General features: G+C 40.4%; 1 protein-coding gene across 3 annotated transcripts in view; it reads left to right on the top strand.

Annotated features, from left to right (window-relative positions):
• Nucleotides 1-11,968, top strand: part of LOC140209966 (semaphorin-3D-like) — a 106,532-nt gene extending 94,564 nt beyond the window's left edge. For all 3 annotated transcript variants that reach the window (XM_072278663.1, XM_072278664.1, XM_072278665.1), the window contains exons 15-17: nucleotides 2,690-2,754; nucleotides 3,527-3,666; nucleotides 7,361-11,968. In XM_072278663.1, coding sequence (XP_072134764.1) covers nucleotides 2,690-2,754; nucleotides 3,527-3,666; nucleotides 7,361-7,732 — 577 coding nt within the window. In that variant the 3' untranslated portion in view covers nucleotides 7,733-11,968. The remainder of the gene's footprint in view (nucleotides 1-2,689; nucleotides 2,755-3,526; nucleotides 3,667-7,360) is intronic.
• Nucleotides 11,969-16,366: the final 4,398 nt, after the last annotated feature.

The raw sequence follows: 16,366 nt of genomic DNA, 5'->3' as shown, positions 1-16,366 counted from the left end.
ACAAAGTAAAGGTGCTGCCTTGCTTTTTTAGCAATTACATTTACATGCTGGGTCCAGGACAAGTCCTCTGAAATAGTAACACCCAGGTATTTAAAGCTGATAACCCTCTGTACCTCAGATCTTCCAATGATGATTAGTTCATAGACCTCTGGTTTTCCTCTCCTGAAGTATACAATCAGTTCCATTGAGTGAGAGGTTGTGGTTATGACACTCGAATCCTTCACATATCATTTTATTCTTCCCACATTTCCATCGATTCTCCAGAGACCCTCCAACCTACACATTAGGGGCAATTGACAGTGACCAATTCACCTACCCAAATGGAGCAGAGAATTTGGGTGTAGTAGTTCTCTTGTTGTGCCCTGACTACAAGCATACCCCATCTCGGTAGCCCTGGAGCTGAATCTTGTCCTCCCATCCCAATTCCCACAAGATTTTGATAATGTTTTTGCCTCTCTATTGCTCTGTTAGATCACTGATACAGTAAAGGTGGTAATACCTGGTCTAGAAAATTTGTTACAAGCAAAAGAATGTTGAAGAGGGATCCCATCAGCTAAGAAGCACTTATATTTAGACTGAATAAACTCTGAAATTTAAAATACATCAAAGCTACTGAGATTTTATGTGAGGAATGCACAGAGAAAATTTCTCTCTGGTGATTCCATTGTTTCTGCCAGTTTAGGAGGTGGCCTCCGTAAATCAAAATATTCAGTACAGGAGGTAGGATGTTGAACAAGACGCTGGTGAGGTCATATTTGGAGTACTGTGTGCAGTTCTTGGGAGATGGTACAAGTGTGGAATAAGCTGCCAGAGGAAGTGGTGGTTGAGGGTTCAATTGCAACATTTGTGTGGATAAATACGTGGATGGGAGGGATATGGAGGGCTATGGTAGAGTATAGTCCAGCATGGGCTAGATAGGCCAACAGGCTTGCTTCTGTTCTGTAGTGTTCTATGACTCTGAGGAAGACAGAGAAGAGGACAGACTGGGAGAGAGAAGAGTGTGTTACCCTGTAGTACATAGCTCTATCTTAGTGCTTGCAAGTTATTTGGATTGAAAAAAATCATTCAATGATGTCAATATTGCACATCGTTAACTATGACTAAAATGCGTGTTTACCAGGTCATTTCAGAGGTTAATGACAGGTTAACCACATTGAAATGATAGGTTCTCTCTGGTGATTCCATTGTTTCTGCCTGTTTAGAAGGAGGCCTTCATAAATCAAAGTATTCAGTACAGGAATTAGGATGTTATGATGGACTGAAAGAAGCTGCAGAAAGTTGTAAAGTTAGTCACCTCCATCTTCAGTACAAGCCTCCATCGTATCCAAGACATCTTCAGGGAGCGGTACCTCAGAAAGGTGGCATCCATTATTAAGGACCCCCATCACCCAGGACATGCCCTCTTCTCATTGTTACCATTGGGAAAGAGGTACAGAAGCCTGAAGGCACACACTCAGCGATTCGGGAACAGCTTCTTCCCCTCTGCCATCAGATTTCTGAATGGGCATTGAACCCATAAACACTACCTCACTTTTTTAAATAACATTTCTGTTTTGCACTATTTTTACTCTAACAATTTCATATATATATGTAATTACTGTAAATGATTTACTAATTTTTTCTTTCCATATGATTATGTATTGCATTGAAGTGCTGCTGCTAAGTTAACAAATTTCCTGACACATACCAATGATAATAAACCTGATTCTGATTGTGTGATGACAGCAAGGTTTCTTTGGTGAAGAACATCACTCAACAACAATTTTACAGTATGCAGTAATCATTACCGATATTTTTAAATGTAATTTAAATCCCCCAGGTTCTGTGTTGAGATCAGTAATCCTCTCCCTAGATCTGTAATTCTGGCCTTTGGAAGCTAGCACATTGAGTTAACTACCAAGCTTTCAAACCCCACTAGTGGTGTCGCAGAAAGTTTGATGGGGGCACATGATATTGTTGTACTAACAATGATGGAATAGCATGTCACACAGAGTTTGGTTTCTAAAGATATCCACCCACTTGGAGTTGTATATAGACTTGTGTTTTACTTTAAGACTCATGCTTAAGAATTAGGATAATCATCTTTCATAGATTCTATTCCGGATTTCTTGCGTATGCCCACAAGAAAATGAATCTTAGGTTTGTATATGGTGACATAGAGTCATAGAATCATAGAAAAGCACAGCACAGAAACAGGCCCTTCGGTCTATCTAGTCCATGCCAAACCATTTAAACAGCCTTGTCCCATTGACCTGTACCCGGAACATATCCTTCCATACCCCTGCCATCCATGTATCTACCCAAACTTTTCTTAAACGTTGAAATTGGGCTGCTTCACAAATTGTGCTGACAGATTATTCCACACTTCTGCGACCCTCTGAGTGAAGAAGTTTCCCCTCATGTTCCCCTTTTCACCTTTCACCCTTAATATATGGCTTCTAGTTGTAGTTCCACCCAACCTCGGTGGAAAAAGCCTGCTTTGATTTACCCTGACTATATCCCTCATAATTTTGTATACCTCTATATGCACATATATGTACTATGCTGATAGATTTAATTTGTAATTTGAAATGACCAATATCCAAAACAATATAAGACACCTACTTGCATTAGCACAATGTCAATGTCTTGACTTTCCTGATTGGAAGGGTTTCTCTTATTTAAAACCAATGCTTTGTTCTTCTATCAGACAAACTAGACGTCAAGATGTAAACACTGGAGACCCAATAATTCAATGCTGGGATCAAGAGGACTGTGAGTGCATCTAGTTAAATCCATCAATTACTGCCTTACACTTGTGTATTTATGAGTGATGGTGATACTCTAGTTGCTGTTGATGGTAATGATCATCTTACAGCATACAGGACATTTTCCTACCTCAGAAGGAGTGTGGGGAGGGAGGTAAAATGCAAAGACATCTGGCCTGGGTGCAGAATGTTGAAAGAGCAAATATGATCCCCTTGCACTGTTGGTCAATGTATCCATTCAATACATTCTATTGCTCTATTGTAGTGCTCTTTGACTCTAGGAGGAAGACATAGGGAAGGACAGGCTGGAAGGCAGAAGACTGCGTTACCATACAAAGCTTTTTTTTCATTTCTCATAGTCAATGGGGATAATCCCAGTTTTTCAATTGGAATGAAGGTGTTTTATGGTCGTGCATTTTGATTATCTTTATTTTGGAAACCTTTGTCATTTCACATGATTATGGTAACAGTTACAAGTTTCTCCGGTTACTTGACAGGGGAACTGTATTTCATGCAGACCCATAAACCCAGTTTAACGGATTGGGATTTTACTGGTGCACATTGGGCTTCGGTATGGAATCACTTAAAATATCCCTTGCCAAAACCAAAAGCTTGGAACATCAGAGCTTAACTAGATTTTATGACAGCTGTTCTCATTTTGTGACTGGAAACATAGTAATCATTTGCTGTAAAATTCCTTCTACTTTCTTCAAAGGTTGCCAGTAGGAAACAATTATTATACATTTTTAACATTAACATTAATATTCCCTATTATGTAGATTCAGCAAATGTGCTAACTGAGAAGAAGTTAATTTTTGGAGTTCAGCACAATTCCACGTTCCTGGAATGCAGTCCAAGATCACAGCAAACGTCAGTCATTTGGTCTGTTCAACGATCATTGGATGGCCAGCAGGAGGAGGTAATTACTGTAGTCTAAGTGATTCATTCCAGAACCCTAAAAATCATTAGATGCAAGAAGCACAGTAAACTTCCAAATTTATGATTCCAGAGGGGATATGTATATGTGTATATATATATATGTGTGTGTATACATATATATATCTTTTCACATCTCCTCTTCAATTAATATTATACGACTATGCCAGCTAGTTGGAGGAAGATAATACAGTGCAGATGTATTTTTATTCTGACATTTCTATGGTTTGTTAACTGCTGAAAAATAAATCATGCCCTGGGCACCATTGCACTGGCAAAATAGACAGCAGACTATCAAGTTACAGTAGTACACGCAAAATGCTGGAGGAACTCAGCAGGTCAGGTAGCATCTATGGAAAAGAATAAAGAGTCAAAACTGAGAGAAAGGAAGGGTATCCTTGCAGAAGGCAGGATGGAAGGATGTACCATCAAGGTAGTTCTAGATTTGTAGTCAGTGGGTTTATAAAAGATGTTAATTCAGAATCAGAACCAGAATCAGATTCACCGGCATATGTCATGCAAAAACAGATTTTTTAAAAAGTAGTGAGGTAGTGTTCATGGGTTCAATGTCCTTTTAGAAATCGGATGACAGAGGAAAAGAAGCTGTTCCTTCAGGCTTCTGTACCTCATTCCTGATGGCAACAATGAGAAGAGGGCATGTCCTGGGTGGTGGGGTTCCTTGATGATGGAGGCTGCTCAGTGCTTTTCTGAGGCACTGCTCCTTGAAGTTGCTTATCTCGTGGAATGGAGTCAAAGAGATCCAGAAGGGTGAAGGGAAGTGGTAGGGAATGCCCATGTAAATGTGATCCCTCTTTCTACAGGTGCAGCTTGACTGGCTTAGTTTATATCTTAGCCTCAGGTTCCAGCATCTGTAGTTTTATTTGCTTTCCCGCCCTTGTTAGATATTTAACTGAATAATTATGCCTTTAAACTCATAAGAAGATTAATCATTAACTACGACTTGATCTCACTACCATTCAGGGCCCCAGACAGTCCTTCCCGGTGAGGTGACACTTCATCTGTGAGTCGACTGGGGTGATATACTGCGTCCAGTGCTCCCAATGCGGCCTCCTATATATTGACAAGACCCGGCGCAGACCGGGTGACCGTTTCACTGAACACCTACGCTCTGTCCACCAGAGAAAGCAGGACCTCCCAGTGGCCACACATTTTAATTCCACGTCCCATTCCCATTCTGATATGTCTATCCACAGCCTCCTCTACTGTAAAGATGAAGCCACAATCAGGTTGGAGGAACAACACCTTATATTCCGTCTGGGTAGCCTCCAACCTGATGGCATGAACATTGACTTCTCAAACTTCCGCTAATGCCCCACCTCCCCCTCGTACCCCGTCCAGTATTTATTTATTTATATGCACACATTCTTTTTCTTTCTCTCCTTTTTCTCCCTCTGTCCCTCTCAGTACACCCCTTGCCCATCTTCTGGGCTCCCCCCCCCCTTTTCTTTCTCCCATGGCCTCCTGTCCCATGATCCTCTCATAGCCCTTTTGCCAGTCAACTGACCAGCTCTTGGCTCCATTCTCCCCCCGCCCTCCTACCTTCTTCTATCATTTTGGATTTCCCCCTCCCCCTCCCACTTTCAAATCTCTTACTAGCTCTTCTTTCAGTCAGTCCTGACGAAGGGCCTCGGCCCGAAACGTCCACTGTACCTCTTCCTAAAGATGCTGCCTGGCCTGCTGCGTTCACCAGCAATTTTTATGTGTGTTACTTGATCTTAAAATCCATTCTGTACATTCTCCTCAGAAAGATGTATATGGCATATATTTTATTAGAGGCTGTAAAGGCCATGAAGCACCTGAAATTATGTAATTTCTGATGGGATACATTAAAAGCAATCAGGTCCCTGGTTAACAAATTTAAGAGATGTAATGGTTGTTTCAGGCAAAGGAAGCTCAACAGATTTTGTAGCAAGAACAATGCTTGTGCAGATTGTACAGTCAATAAAATAATATCCATTGCTCCATATTATATCTAAAAATAAGTGCATGATACTGACTGCCATTGACCAACTGATTCTAGTTGATCATAAAAGTTTCCAGCATTTATTATAATTAATTGATTTAAAGTTCTCCCAGGAATTAACTTTCCAAGATGAAAAACAGCTGTACCCTTTTGGGACCAAAATAATCTCTTAATGTGATCTTCATCAGATAAGCTCTTCCAAGAATCAGCTCAGTTGATTAATGACATATAGTTTGGATAACTGTTATCTTAAATCCAATAAATGATATTTTAAAAAGCATTTTGCTCAAATTAGCAAATTTGCTTGTCTCTGGCAGTGCCAAATGGTAAAGTTAGTCTATTGAAAGAATCTTAAAAATATTACTATTTAATATGCATTTGGCAATAAAATCTGTTTGAAAATTCCATGGCACAGATACCATTTAGATTACAATTTGAAAGGAGGATAGGAGCCCCATTACCCAGGACATGCCCTCTTCTCAGTGCCATCATTAAGCAGGAGGTGAGGAGCTTAAAGACACACACTCAACATTTCAGGAACTGTTTCTTCCGCTCCGTCATCAGATTTCTGAATAGACAATGAACCCATGAACACTTCCACTGGATTTTCCTGGACATGCCAGTGATATTATACCTGGTTCTGATTCTGAACTGGCAGTTATAACAATTTTCATTCTTTGGCTGTCCTTTCATACTTGTCCAAAGTAATGACATCCAGTACATCTCTTTCCATTTAATATAACATCTTCAAGTTAAATGGATTACATTGACTGGGGTTCCTGCAGGAGTGAGTCAATAAACAGAAATCATTCCATAATCATTCTACTGTGGCACCCTAAGAGAAAATATTAAGGTTGGTGGAAATGGAGGCACCATATCAATGTAACAGACATTGAAATCAGACAGTGATCTTCCATTTTATGCACTCAGTAGCCACTTTATTAGGTACCTCCTGTGCCTAATAATGTGGCCATTGGGTGCATGTTTGTGGTCTTCTGCTGCTGTAGCCCTTTCACTACAAGGTTCAACATGTTGAGTGTTTGGAGCTGGTCTTCTGCACATCACTGTTGTAATGCATGGTTATAAGAGTTGATCTCTCCTTCCTGTCAGCTTGAACCAGTCTAGCCTTTCTCCTCTGACTTCTCTCATTAACAGGGCATTTCACCCACTGACCTGCCACACACTGGATTTTTTCTTTGTACCATTCTTTATAAACTCTAGGCACTATTGTGCTTGAAAATCCCAAGAGATCAGCTGTTTCTGAGATACTCCGTCTGGCATCAACAATTATTCCATGGTCAATGTCAATTTGAACACAATTCTTCCCCATTCTGATGTTTGGTCTCAACATCAACTGAACCTGTTGACCATGTCTGCATGCTTTTATGCATTGAGTTACTGCCATATGATTGTCTGGTTAGATATCTGCATTAGCGAGGGCATGCAATTATACACTTGTCATACTGGCATTGGTGCAGGAATGGAGAAATATAAAGATGTAGGGAAAGAATTGAATATTTTTTCTTTTCTGGTGTTAGCTTTCCTTCTGCAAATTCAACAAAATTAGATGAGACTACAGGAACCTGCAATTTAAACCAATGTTATTCATTAGATCAACTCTGTGTTGTTTAAGAAACTACAGGAGCATGCTGCTTTATACCACCTTGTCATTTTTGTTTTAATTTATATTTAGATAAAATATGGTTCCAGAATCATCAAAACGAGGCTTGGGCTCCTCATACGTCATTTGCAGGAAGACGATGCTGGGATTTACTATTGCAGAGCCGTGGAGAACACATTCACACAAGTCATCACTAAGTTTCACCTTAAGGTTATTCTGAGTGACTTCATGACAGCCCCGTCAAAAACAAGGCACAACGATGGAAAGAGTAAAGACACTCGGAACAGGGCAAGGCTACGTTACAAGGATTTTCTGCAACTTCTGAATCAGCCGGGCATCACTGTAAACGAATATTGCCAGCAAGTGTGGCGCTCTGGGAAACGTGGACAAATGAGTAAAACAGCAGCAAAGTGGAAAAAAGCACCAGCATTTAAGCGGTTTTAGATATTGGAAAATATCAGATGCTCTGTGGTCCTTTTGAGTGAAGACACAGTAACAAAAGTTATTCATGGACTTGTTTCAGTTATTAATGCACAATCTGGAATACCGTGAAGTCTGAATGAGTGTCAGTGGAAGAAACGTTACCACACAAATTCAAAAGTGTAGCAAGAGGTATTATACTTGAGTGTACTCTGTTTGTTAATTTAAAAACATTTGCTTTAAAAGAAGACATTACTCTGTAGTCAATTTTATAATATAGCCTTGGGAATTCAATTTTGAAGACTTCACAAATAAGTCTGCATATAGTTGGATCTTATTGAGCCAACATGTAATGAAGTCCACTAACGTCAGAACCTATTGTCGAAAACTCGATTCCATGTAGGTCCTGATTAGCATTTACAATGTGTGACCTTCCATAACGGGGTTGATAGTGACAAAGGAGCTTCATTTGCTCTGATGGAGTGTCTCTGACTAAAACGTTGACTGTTTATTCTTCTGCATAGGTACTGCCCAACTTGCTGAGTTCCTCCTGCATTTTGTGTGTGCTGTTCATCGTTTGTGAAGAGTAGGTTATTTGTGATGGCACCTCATGGATTTTTCCTTCTCAACTGCACAGCTGCACTGAAGGTTACTATTAAATTTGCATCATTAAAATCATGCTTGACAGCAGTCTCATTATTAATATCAGAGCAATAAATAGGCTACTATCTTCATCCACTGGTTGATCTAAAAGGTAGAAGAGACAAAATAAAATACTAAAATTATTATTTTACTTTAACTTGTACCATTGTAATACCATAAGAATAGAGCCTCAGAATAGAGGCGCATCCTTTTAGAATGGAGATGAGGAGGAATTTCTTCAGCCAGAGAATGGTGAATCTGTGGAATTTGTTGCCACAGGCATCTGAGAACGCCAGGTCATTGTGTATATTTAAGGCAGAGGTTGATAGATTCCTGATTAGTCAGAGCATGAAGTAATCTGGGGAGAATGCAGGAGATTGGGGCTGAGAGGGAAAATGGATCAGCCATGATGAAATGGTGGAGCAGACTTGAAGGGTCAAATGGCCTAATTCTGCTCCTGTATCTTATGGTCTTTTAAGAACAGGCATGCTTTGTATAACAGTTTCAAACCATTAAGTGATGAGATATACCTTCATTGAATTTTAAATATTATCCCGAACTAATTTATATAGACATATTTTTTTAAATTTCACATATGCACACTAGTCAAAATTTTAATCTCAGATGGGGAGAGAAACTTCCAATGTTTCCAAGAAATTATGAACAATTACGTTACCCTTTTTCTCTGTCAATTCTTGAAGAGTTTTGAACTTAAGGATTTTGGTCTGCTGACTGATGTATGGACAGACATAGTAAACATTCCAGAAATGCTTATATTCAATTTCCTGATTGAAAAAGCTGTACAACTTTGTATGAACATGTGTTAAATAGCTGCATCTCTTCCATTAATGAAATATACTGGTGTGGTTCAGTGACTACATTGCTAATATACAAGATATTCTCAACTTGGAAAGCTGTGACTAACAGGGTGCAAGGACTCCAGTTATTCAGAATATATGTCAATGATTTGGCTGAAGGGCAAAACATCAGGTTTCTATGGTTGTTGGAGGTGAGGTTACGAGTATGAACGTTTCAAGAGCATGCAGGCAAACTGAGTGAGAGGCAGAGAACAAGAATGGAATATAATGTAGAAAAATGTGAGGTCATCCACTTTGTTAAATGATGAAGGCTTGGGTAGTGTTGATGTCCAAAGAAACCTAGATGTGCTTGTACAGAAGTTACTGAAGACCTATGTGAAGATGTAGTCAGCGATTCCAAGGGCATGTTTTATATTATCCTTTATTACTAGGGGTTTGAAGACAGGAATAGGAAAGACGTATTGCAATTGTGTATGGTCTTGTTAATACCACACCTCAAGTATTGCGCACAGTTCTGATCTCTTTATAACGATAAAATGTTAAACACAAGAGATTCTGTAGATTCTGGAAATCCAGAGCAACACATCAACAAGCAACAAAAGATAATGCTATAGAGAGTGTGCAGCAAAGATTTACGAGACAGGTTTCATGGATAGCGGGCTTGATCTGTGTGGAGAAATTGGGTAGATGGGAACTGTATTCTTCAAAGTTTAGAAAAATGAGAGGAGATCTCACCAAAACTATCAAAATTCTTAATGGTGCAGGGAGGATGTCTCTGCTGGTTGAGGTATCTACGGGGTACAATTTGAGAATAAGAGGCAGGTGACTGCAGACTGAGATGAAGAGAAACTTTCTCACTTAAAGGATGGTGAACCTTTGGAATTTTCTACCACACAAGCTGTGGAAAGCCAGTTGTTCTGTTCCTTCAAAATAGAAACCTGTAGACTTCTGGACATGAAAGAAATTGCGCATATTTAGGTGTTGTTGAAAAATGTCCAGGAGCAGACACAAAGGGCCACCTGGTCTATTCCTGCCCCTATTTCCGATGTTCTTACTGCTGCTGATCCCTTGCAATTGTTTCTCCACAGCACAAATTGTGCCCGTTGGTTCATACTAATCCGTGGTTGCACGTGAAAGGGCTTTGCATCATGTAAGATATCCTGCATCCTGCAACTTGTTAAATGAGTATTGTTTGTTTTTGTTTCTCTCTTTGAGCACTAATGTAATTCAGTATGAAGAGAGAAGCTGGCAGACCTCATGCCTAGAGCTCTCAGCCAAATATAACTCACTGGTAAAAACCCACCACAAAGTTTCAAAACTAGAAACAATTTACTAAATCAGCTCATAAATATGCTTTGTGCATTTTGTTTGTGTACTGCATTAGGAGTGGTGATTGGTTGAATGCAAAGAGACCCCTTCCCTCCCAAAAGTGATCTTTGTGAATAGGTATAAGAATCGATTTTGACTCTGACTGGGACACTGTTGCCCCAAAGAAAAATACATTGAGCTTTGGCTTGAAGTGAAAATAACTATCTTATGAAAGTAAGTTTGATTAGTTAATACTATTGCTTACTCATATCTTTAACTACCACAGTTGTTTTTGAGGAAACACTGAGGTAATAAAAATCCATGCTTTATCATCAATGATTGAGTTTCATATACAGTTTTGCAAAATATATTCTCAGATCAATCATCAATGCATGGATATTTGTTATAAAGTTCATAAAATGATATAAAATGTTACTAATTAGAAGTTAAATGTCAGTGTATTCACTTGACAATAATGCCATTTTATTACTAATAAATAATGCATTGCTTTAGCACTCTCAATAATGTAATAAAAATTGAAAGCTCCAATCTTGTCATTTAATCAAAATATAAATATTTTAATCATAAAAATGTATAATATTTTAACATGTTTTACTTCTAAAAGGGGCTGCTGGCCTGTGGTCCATGAACCCCCTTGCACAATGATAGGGGTGTATGGCATAAAAAGGGTTGCGAACCTCTTAATATTAACTAGAAATCATGAACAGAAACCATGCTAGGTTTTCTTTCAGTGAGCCCAGGCTACAAATATAGAACCTCTACTACCATGTGGACTGGGAGCAGCTAACTCCAACAGAGGAAGAACCAAACTTGTAACCTCTTTCCGTAGCTCTCCACAACTCAGTCTTATGTTCAATAAGCTAGAATGCAATCAGAGCTCTCCTTTTCTTGGAACTATTCCGTGGGATCCATTGCACCAATCCTGACAGAGATTGGCATTCTTCTGAGAAATAGCATTTAGACCATGGTGCGTCAGCTCATTTGCTCAAATGATGGACCTAAAGCATTGACGTAAGAGAAAATAAACACCATCAACTCTGTACATAGTACCAAAGTGGCTTGCTTTGTAAATACTTTCCAATTTAAGATTGTGTTATATAAGTTTATCTTTTATCAATTTAACTTTAATTTACCTTGGTATATTTGGATTTCTTTTAAATAAATATACGATGGGCTGAAATATGAATTACCTCAGAAAACAGATCATAAATTGGTCTTCTATAACAATACAGAATGCAACTTGTATTAATTGTAAAACTAAGATCTTGTTTGCTGATGTAACATGGTAATTACTGATACAGACTTCCATTACTGGATGTGTAATACGAACATTACCTTTGAAACAAATATATTTTCATTGTTCACACAATGTTTTCAACTGCTGATAATCTCAAAGCATATGAATGCAGATCTCAGCACCATAATACATTGACAATTTACTATTTTCATGTATTAAAATTCTGAGATTAAACTGTTTGAACTAGTTATTTCTTAAAATAAATCTTGTAATAAAGGGTTTGAGAATTGCATCAGGTTTTTATTCACACGCTATTTGGTCTGAAGACTTGAGGATTTTATTTTCAATGTTTCTTCTCTCTATCTTGATAGCTTTCTCTAGTTGTACGACCACTTCCCTTGCCTGGCTCTGTATCACTTTTACTCTCTGGTGTGTGTATTTCTTTGTCACACATTTTTTCCCTTCACAACCTCGGTCAGAACGTAGAATATACGAGGAAAAATAAATTATCAGGCCATTAAGTCCAATCCAATGTCAGTACTCAGTCTGAGCTTCTTCCATCCTTTCTCATCCAACTGTCAGCAAAATTTGTTATTGTATGTGTAAGCTTTCCTTCAAAAGCATATCTAAATCTAATGCTTTTGCCCTGCTACTCCCCATGGTAGAGAGTTCCACATTCTCTCCATTTTTATGGTAAAGAAGTTTCTTTGTAATTCCCTATTTGAATTCTTGGTGATTATCATATTTTTCATGTCACTCCACTCCACAAATGGAAAGATTCTCTAGTTGACCATCTCATAATGTTAATGACTTTCTCAGTCTTCTCTTTTTGAGAGAAGGAACACCACCAGCTGATTTTGTCCTGACTATTCTAACATAATAGTTCTGGTATAATTCTGGTAAATATCTTTTTCAAATTCACAGGTTTTTTTTAATATGACATTGAATTTGTACATAATATGCTATGTGGCAATCTTCTTAAAATTAAGAATTACAAATCGCATTTACCTATGCTAAAATTTATTTGCTAATGGTTTGCCTTTTCTGTATGTTTCCTAATACCATGCAACTTGCTGCAGTTCCTGTCCTTATTAGCCTCCATACACAAAATGCTAGAGGAACTCAGCAGGCCAGGCAGCTTCTATAGTGGAAAAGAGACCCTTCATCTTCTTACTCTCCCTCCCCCCACATCCCCCACCTTCTTACTCTGACTCCTCATCTTTTTTTCCAGTTCCAATGAAGGGTCTCGGCCCAAAACACCAACTGTTTACTCTTTTCCGTAGGTGCTTCCTGGCCTCTGAGTTCCTCCAGCATTTGTGTGTGTGTGTGTGTGTGTGTGTGTGTGTGTGTGTTGCTTTGGTTTCCAGCATCTGCAAATTTCTTGTGTTTGTCATGTTAGCCTCCAATTCATTTCCATTATTTTAAAAAGCCCTCCTCTAAACTTACTTTTTGACCTCAGCTTCTATTGCACACCCAATAGCTCCTTCCTTGGCTTTTCTTGAAGTTGTCACACAGTGACCGTCGTGCCCACCATGCCTTGAATTGGTCTGAATCCACTCTGCAATTTAAGGATTCAACGGGATTCCCACTGAAGCTGATCTACAGGCCTAAAGGGAAATAATTCAACCTGTGCCACCTGCAGTCCAGAATCAAGGTCGCGCTAACATCATTGATCAAGCCGCGGCTAACTTGAATGCAATCTAGAAGGGTGTTTGACGGTCAGTGCAGATGTCCTGGGCCAATGAACCTGCTTCCAGTCTGCATTACTCTATAACTGACAATTTGTTTCCTTCCAAAGATGGTACTTGACCTGTGAGTTCTTCCAGCTGCTTGTATTTTTTCTCCTGATTCTAATATCCATAGTCTCTTGTGTGTCCAATCATTAGCCAAGATGGCCGCTGGAGGGATCAGCAGTGGAAAGGGTGAGCCGTTTCAAGTTTCTGGGTGTCAACATCTCTGAAGATCAATCCTGGGCTGAAAATAATTGATGTAATTATGAAGAAGGCACACAAGTGGCTGTGTTTCATTAGGAAATTGAGGAGATTTTGTATGTCCCAAAGACGATAGTACATTTCTACAGATATACCATGAAGAACATTCTGACTGGTTGCATCACTGTCTGGTATGGAGGGGCCAGGATTGGAAAAGGCTGTAGAAAGTTGTAAACTCAGCCAGGTCCATTGCAGGCACACAGTACGTTTTCAAAAGGTGATGTCTCTGCAAGGCGGCCTCATCATTAAGGACCCTTGCCACCTAGGACATGGCCTCTTCTCATTATTATCTTCAGGGAGCCTGAGGACACACACTCAATCTTTTGGGAACCGTTCCTTCCCCTCTACCGTCAGATTTCTGAATGGTCCATGAACACATGAACACCACCTCACATTTTTTTTCTCTCTGTTTGCATTACTTAATGTAACTTATGGTAATTTTAAAATGTATTGCACTGTACTGTTGCAATACAAAAAAAAATTCAGGACATATGGCAGTGATAATAAACCTGATTCTGATTCTGGGTTCAGAATCAAATTCGCTATGTGTTGTGACATTTGTTGTTTTGTGGCAACAGTACAAGATGTAAGTATTACTATAGGTCACAAAAATAAATAAATAAACAGTGCAAGAGAAAAAATAGTGACGTAGTGTTCGTGGATTGTTCCTAAATCTGATGGTGGAGTGAATAAAGCTGTCCCGAAACCACTGAGTATGGGTTTTGAACCTCCTGCACTTTCTCCCCAATGTTAATAATGTGAAAAGGGCTGGACAGTGATGGATGCTGCCTTCTTGAGGCACTGTCTTTAGAAGATGTCTTCAATGGTGAGGGTGGGTTGTGTCAGTGATGGGGCTGGCTATGACCCTCTAAGGCTTCTTGTTATCCTGTACATAAGAGAACTATGATACAGCCAGTCAGAAAGTTCTCTACCTCTGTAAAAAAAAAATACAGAGCTTTAGTGATATAACAAATCTCCTCAAACTCCTTGTTTGTGATTGCATCAGTGTTCGTCCCTGGACAGACCCTTAAAGATCTTGACGCTCAGGAAGTGGAAACTTCTCAGCCTTTCCACCACTGACCCCTCAATGAGGACTCGTGTGTTCTCCCAACTTCCCCTTCTTGAAGTCCACACTCCATTCTTTGACTTGTTGACATTGAGTGCAAGGTTGAGTGCCAGACTGTAAAAACTAATGTTTTTCGCTGAGTCCTGTATTCCAGTCTCACTGCAACATGATTGACATTGAAATGGCCAAGTTACCCATTCTGTTGGGCAATAAATCAGCTTTGAGAAATGATGCACACAAGTCAAAGAATGAATAGGAGATCTCAGACACTTCTCTCCCCTTTCTCGATCTCTTGGTCTCCATCTCTGGAGATAGACTGTCCACTGACATCTTCTACAAGCACACTGACTCTCATAACTACCTCGACTATACCTCTTCCCACCCCACCACATGCAAAAATGCCATTCCCTATTCCCAGTTCCTCCGTCTCCGCCACATCTGCTCCCAGGATGAGGCTTTCCGTTCCAGGACATCTCAAATGTTCTCTTTCTTTAAGGATCGTGGTTTCCCTTCTACCATCATCAATAATGCCTTCACCTGCATCTCCTCCATTTCCCGCACTTCGGCCCTCACCCCATCCTCCCGCCACCACAACAGGGACTGAGTTCCCCTTGTTCTCACCTACCACCCCACCAGCCTCCGGATCCAGCACATTATCCTCCACAACTCCTGCCACCTTCAACAGGACCCCACCACTAAGCACATCTTTCCCTCTCCACCCCTCTCCGCTTTCCGCAGGGATCGGTCCCTCCACGACTCCCTTATCCACATGTCCCTCACCACAGATCTCCGACCCAGCACTTATCCCTGTATGCGTCAGTGCTACACCTGTCCCTACACCTCCTCTCTTGCCACCATTCAGGGCCCCAAACAGTCCTTCCAGGTGAGGCAACACTTCACTTGGGAGTCTGTTGGGGTCATCTATCGCATCCGGTGCTCCCGCTGCGGCCTCCTCTACATCGGTGAAACCCGACACAGATTGGGGGACCGCTTCGTCGAGCACCTCTGCTCTATCCGCCACAACAGACAGGATCTCCTGGTTACCACCCACTTCAACTCTGCTTCCCATTCCCATTCAGATATGTCCATACATGACCTCCTCTACTGTCATGATGAGGCTAAACTCAGGTTGGAGGAGCAACACCTCATATACCGCCTAGGTAGTCTCCAGCCCCTTGGTATGAACATAGAATTCTCCAACTTCCGGTAATTCCCTCCCCCTCCCTTCCTCTATCCCTATGTCAATCTGCCCCCTCCCCCAGCTGCCTATCACCTCCCTCATGGTTCCGCCTCCTTTTACTACCCATTGTGTTTTCACCTATTCCTTCTTCACCTTTCCTGCCTATCACCTCCCTGCTTTCCCTCCCCCACCCCTTTGTCTTTCCCCTTACTGGTTTTTCACCTGGAACCTACCAGCCTTCTCCTTCCCACCCTCCCCCACCTTCTTTATAGGGCCTCTGCCCCTTCCCTCTACAGTTCTGATGAAGGGTTCCCGCCCGAAACATTGACTCATCATTTCCACAGATGCTGCCCGACCTGCTGAGTTCCACCAGCGTGTTGTGTTTCAAAGAATGA

The sequence above is a fragment of the Mobula birostris genome, chromosome 14 (genome assembly GCF_030028105.1).
Source record: "Mobula birostris isolate sMobBir1 chromosome 14, sMobBir1.hap1, whole genome shotgun sequence".
NCBI classification, from domain to species: Eukaryota; Metazoa; Chordata; class Chondrichthyes; order Myliobatiformes; family Myliobatidae; genus Mobula; species Mobula birostris.
Note: the sequence above shows the minus strand (reverse complement) of the source record. Positions and strands in the feature narration are given on the sequence as shown.